The 6000-nt window shown below is 33.2% G+C and overlaps 1 protein-coding gene across 2 annotated transcripts in view; it reads left to right on the top strand.

The window, feature by feature from the left end:
* The first annotated feature begins 3765 nt into the window (after positions 1-3765).
* Positions 3766-6000, top strand: part of LOC129234606 (small RNA 2'-O-methyltransferase-like) — a 42357-nt gene continuing 40122 nt past the window's right edge. Inside the window, exons 1-2 of one of the 2 annotated variants that reach the window (XR_008581556.1) lie at positions 3766-3985; positions 4120-4395. Coding sequence is in view for 1 of the 2 variants with exons in the window: in XM_054868635.1 (XP_054724610.1) it covers positions 4243-4395 (153 nt within the window). In the remaining variant the exon portion in view is untranslated. Of the gene's footprint in view, positions 4396-6000 lie in introns of both variants that reach the window. The other variant, XM_054868635.1, reaches the window with a different exon arrangement.

Below are 6000 nucleotides of genomic sequence, written 5' to 3'. Positions count from 1 at the left end.
TTCGACACGCATTTCCAAATATAGTGGATTTATCTCCAATTGATTTATTTTTTTTAAATTGTACCTTTGCAGTATGTTGAACACTTAGCAAATATGACAAACTTGTATGCATTGCAAAAAGGAGAATCAATAGATGTTAACAGAGATGAAATCCTAAAATTTTTTGGTTTGCTGCTATTGAGTGGGTACCATTCCCAAAAATAAAAAACAACTTTTATTTGATGGACAACCATGAATTAAAACAAAATGACAAACTTGGAAAAGTATACCCTATTTACGAAGAATTATGTAAAAACCTTCAACAATTTGGTGTATTTCATGAAAAATTGAGCATAGATGAGTCTATGGTTCCCTACTACGGTCGGCATTCATGTAAAATGTTTATTAGAGGAAAACTAATAAGATTCGGCTTCAAAATTTGGATGCTGTGCTCTTCAAGTGGATACCCATATTCCATGGAGATTTATTCAGGCAAAAAAGAAGGATCCCCTGATGTGCAATTAGGATCCAGAGTTGTAAATGATCTATTATCAGTTTTGACTGACACGTTTAAGCGTGAAGTATACTTTGATAACTTTTTTACATCATATGACTTAATTTCTCGGCTATCAAAAAAAAGGTGTACGAGCAACAGGAACAATTCGTGAAAACCGAACTGGCCATTGTCCACTGAAATTCAAAACAGCCCTTTCTAAAGAAGATTGAGGAAATTTTGACTATCGATCTGATGGATCAGTGTACATGTGCAGCTGGAATGATAATGCAATGGTTACAGTAGCATCTAATTGTTATACACATGAGCCACTTGCATCTGTAAAACGTTACTCAAATGTGCAGAAATGAAAGATAGATGTGCCACAACCTCATCTTATCAAGAGATACAATGAAGGAATGGGGGGTGTGGACGTCTTGGATAAACTTTTAGGGAGCTTCAGACCTCATTTGAGGAGTAAAAAATGGTGGTGGAATATTTTTAGTAATGTTCTGAATATTTCAGTTGTAGCTAGTTGGTTACTTCATTGTGAGTTACATGAAGTCAAGATGAAGCATTTACAGTTCCGAAGAGAAATAACAACTCACCTCCTAAGAAGAAAAGTACGAGTGGAAAGTCATCCAAGGCCTCGTTGTCATTTACATAAACAATCAAGAATGTCTGACGGACATTATATTGTATCTACATCCCAAGGACGTTGTGCAGCGTATAAAAAAATACGACTAAGAAATGTTTCCATTGCGACAAACGACTTCACCAGCAATGCTTCCTTTCATATCATTGGCATTAGATATTTCTGTATTGGATTTCCTGAATTCTGGTATGTACATAAATGCAATTTAAAATATTATTTTTTCCGTAATAAAGTATGCTAAGATAAAAACCGCATTAAAAACCTCTTAGTTTAAAAAAATTCTCTGAAAAAAAAAAACTTCATGCAAAGCGCCAATGTTCCAAAAATGGAACACACTGAAAAACATAGTAAAAAAAATTTTTCTGGAAATTTTATTTTATTTCTGTATTTACTAGACATAAATAGACATAATTTCAAAAAATTACTCAAATTTGATCTTCCGTCAATAGTTCGGCAGTTAAACGGTTTAAAAGCAATTTCCTTTTTTTTTATGAACAGTAAATACATTTTCTCTTTTCAGAAGGGAAACACTATTTTTTTTAATTTTTGAAACATCACTTTAGGCAATTCTAACCATCCAATGATTTTCCATCAGTGCACTTCACAAGTTGAAATCAGGTTTTGAAAAAAAAGGCATGCATTGTTCGTCAGTTGGAAGATTTGGGCTAGTATCTTTGGTCGAAGCAGCTATCTGACTTCTTTTTGTAAAATAGGATATAGGATTGAACAAAAAAAAACCGATTCCTCTGCAACGAGTGAAATTTTTACACTTTACTTTTTCTTTTCCAAGTTTTATTTTATTAGCTCAGCATAAAAAAAAACCAAGCATTAAGAAAAAAAAAAATTCATTCTGCTCTGGTTTAACTTTCAGGAACTTTGAAAAAAAAAAAAAATCTGATGAGGAAGTAGAGCATCTTTTTAGATTGTATTTGAAAAATCGGATCCCTGTCAGGTATCCTATGTGTTTTATGTGCTATAGTGCAAACTTTGGTTTGTTTACCATTCGTTGAATATTTAAATTTGCTTCCTATTCAGTTGCCTAATAGTAAAGCATTCAGTCGAACCAAAAATTTGGTTTGTCTGTCCATTATTAAGCATTCGGAATACCAATCGAACATTTGGTGCATCTCTACTAGTTTATATAATAACTTACATTTTGCCAATGAAATGATCCTTAAAATGTCATTAAAATCTGCTAATAAAAGGAAAATTTGTCAAGACTAATTTCTCAGTTAAAAGTTTCATTTGCCCCGAATATCGTTTTAAGATACAGCTTTCTGTTTCAAACTTCTTCAAATTGATGATCGGATCAATAACAGGAAAAGGTTAAATTATTAATAGCTGAGCAATGTTAAGAGACAGTTTGGGCACTTAAAAATCGTTAACTTAGGAGGAATCATAAAAGACAGGAGATAAGTTCGAGTTATTATTTAAAAATAATTGCCATGCTATGCAACATAAACATCACAAGGAATTAATGCCATTTACTTACTATGTTACATGCTTTTCGCAGAATTAATGTATGGGAATCAACAAATTTTACAAAATTCAAATTAATTTCAAGAAAGTAGTGTAATAGCCATAAAAAGTGGTAGAAATTATTTAACAGAAAGATAATGTGCTGCATATAGGTGCTTAAAGGCTAATTATACATTTTCTATTGAAATCAACTGATGGGGCTATATGCGTCAGTTAATAGTTTAATGTATGTAATATTTAGAACTACGTTGGAAACAACAACCATCTGAGAAACTTTTAACAAATAACAATGTTTTCTCACAATGCTATTATAACTTCTTGCATGTTTGATGATACTCACGATTTTTTAGTCTAGGTCTGGGAGTATGTTGTGGACTCGTAAATCCAGTTGTTAAATCCCTTGGCAATTTATCTCGACTTCTAGCTTCATTTTCTGCTCTTAAACGAGCTTCTAAGTTCATTAGTTTGTTATGAAACGATGCCATAGTCGCCATGTCAGAATTTATCACGATTTTCGCAGTCGATGTTGAGTTGACTTCTATGAAGGCCACACGGAGTAGGGGGGGGGGGGGACAAAAACAAACAAAATAATTTGTTACTGCAAAAATGACAGATAATGAAAAAATAAAACAATAATAATGAAAAACTAATATAGCTGTGACTGCATCAGGATTATTCTGAGGTAAGGGAGCTAAAGAAAATTTTAAACAGTAATGAATTTTGATTTCATGCTTTCGAAAAATTGTATTCTGAAAAAAAAAAAGAAAGCAAATAAATACTTTATGCACACACAAATGCCTCTTTGAAGCAAAATGGTATTAATAGTAATCCATGTACAAAACTACTCTGAAAATGTAATTGTAAGTTTAGCTTGTGTACGTTAAAGTCCCTGTTGGGACTGTAGTGTTTGTGTGCTGCGTGTCAGCGTTAGTACTTGAGCATGATTATGTAGACGTGTTCTCGATTGCTCCGATATGATCTAAGCTAATATGCTTGTGTTTTACATATTTAGGATGCAAAATTCTTTATTTATCAGAGTTCAGTATTAAATTTTGAACTGCCAAAAATTACCATTTAAGTATGGAGGATGGCCACAAACATTTTAATTTTTCATTAACTGAAAAGTAACAACTGTAACCGTAAGAAACTTAGTTTTGGTTTGAAATTAGGTTTTAATGGTTTGTATTATAAAGCTAAAATTTACAAGTACAAAAATCTGAAATCTTCGTACAACTAGACATAATTTTCTTTGCATCCTTTTGAACTCAAGGAGACGCAGTTGAATTTTCAAACTGCACATTTTTTTTCCCACTCATTTTTGTCCCAACACGTCACTGTGAGTCTGAAACTTGAAGTAAACGTTTTGTTCATGCACTCGAGTAAGCTCGTTTGTTGAAAACCTTTGTGTAAAAATTTCCCCCTTAGACAAAAAATTCTTTGATTTCATATGAAAGAATCTCTTGTTGAAAACTCTTTAAAGATTTATTTGTATTGTATTTTTATCTTGTTATAGATGAGCAAATATAAAGAAAGTTAGCAGAGATTAGGTGTTATATGAAAGAAACATTTGGCAATGTTCTCTTGAGCTTTGTTACACTGCCAGTTCCCGAATGACACTATTTAAAGCATTTTAACAATGGCTGAATGTTCGAATGAAACTGTAAAACAAAAGAATTGCGTGAAAGAAGAATTGGTAGAGCAAGGAGGACCTGTATTCGATCCACCAGTATATATTCAGAGGTACACTACTGTGCGTGATATATTGTACAAAACACCTGGAATTTACAAGGTAATTTAAAGTAATTACACAATATTTACAATAATTGCATAAAATATTAAGATTTTTTAAAGCTGATATAGAAATAGGAGGAAAAACTTTACTTTGGGTTAGGAATTGGCTGACTGAAAGGAAACAAACAATAGTTTGAGGGGAAATCATTCTAAGTGGAGTGATGTTTTGAGGGGATTCCTCAGAGATCAGTTTAGGGCCTTGTTTATTATTTTTATGAATGACATCAATGAAAATATTGCTGGAAACATGAATTGTTTTGCTGATGATGTAAAAGTTATGGGAATAACTGCTTCAAGAGGATTTAAATCATATTACTAGGTGGGCGGATAAGTGGGGTATGGCAGTTAATAAGTAGGGAAATATCAAGTGTTACACTCAGGTCATGGAAATAAGCATACGAATTATTGTTTACAAGGTTCAGTCATTAGTCAGGCAGAAAATGTTATTCATCTGGGTATCTTAATAAATCAGAATTTCAAGTTTAGTCAACAGTGCAGCATTACAAGTAAAAAAGTCAACAGCATGCTTGGGTTTATCTTATCAATAGATCTATTTCAAACAAATCTAAGTACATGAAATACACTGCCAGAAACTACAGTCCTCGGCTGGAATGACTAAGCTGGAAGTGTATTTCTGCTTTAGCCCTGGCTATAAGGCGGTAACTTACTGAAAATCTAAGAAGGTTTCTGCCTTTATGTAGGAGTTTAGTAAGACCTCATTTGGAGTATGCTATTCAGTTTTGGTTGCCTTATCTGAGAAAAGATATTTGTATTGGAAAGGGTTCAAAGAACAGTAACTAGACTAGTAAGGAGATTTTCAGATTTAAATTATGATATCAGACTTAATAAATTTACTATGTATAGCTTGGAGCAAAGGAGAATCAGAGGAGATATGATTCAGTTGTTTAAATTTATCAAAATAAAAGATATTAATGGATTAAGTTTCTGCACAGAAAGCATAACAAGGGGTCATTGTTTTAAGCTATCCAAATCTCTGGTTAACTTGAAAATTAGGAAGAATTACTACTTTAGTAGGGTTGTGAGCACTTGGAGAGGCGGTAATGAGCAAGGAGGTGAATATAGCGTTAAGAGTGCCATTGATCTTCATTGGGGACTAATAAACTGACTAGGACCAGCCTACCTGGGTCCAGAACCTGTTGCTTGTTGTCAAATTTAATCGTCATCAATAAGATCATATCTGCCTCCAGCTTCGTTATTCACTAATCCAGGCTGATAAGTTCTAATAAGAAGAAAACTGCTCTCTGGATGTGATAACCGGGCTGCCGGGTATATTGCATGTAGTTCTGCCTGGAGCCCTGGCTTTGGGGCGGTAACTTATTGCTAAATGCCCAAGCTTTGCCTAAAATTCACAAGTTAAATGGCACAATGCTGCGGATACTCACTGTTGAGATAGATTAACGTAATCTACAAGTTAGTTGGCACTGTCAGTTTCAATGAGATGACATCTGCCTCCAGCTCGATTATTGACTAATCAAGACTGATGCATTTTGAGTTATAATAAGAACGGAAAACCCGAAATATGGAACATTTCCCTTAAATATTTAAAAAAAAAATCAATTTAAAAGTTGAAAATTGTTAACGT

This window comes from Uloborus diversus, chromosome 1 (assembly GCF_026930045.1).
Source record: "Uloborus diversus isolate 005 chromosome 1, Udiv.v.3.1, whole genome shotgun sequence".
NCBI lineage: Eukaryota > Metazoa > Arthropoda > Arachnida > Araneae > Uloboridae > Uloborus > Uloborus diversus.
The sequence above is the reverse complement of the archived record's forward strand: the minus strand, read 5'-3'. Positions and strand labels throughout refer to the sequence as shown.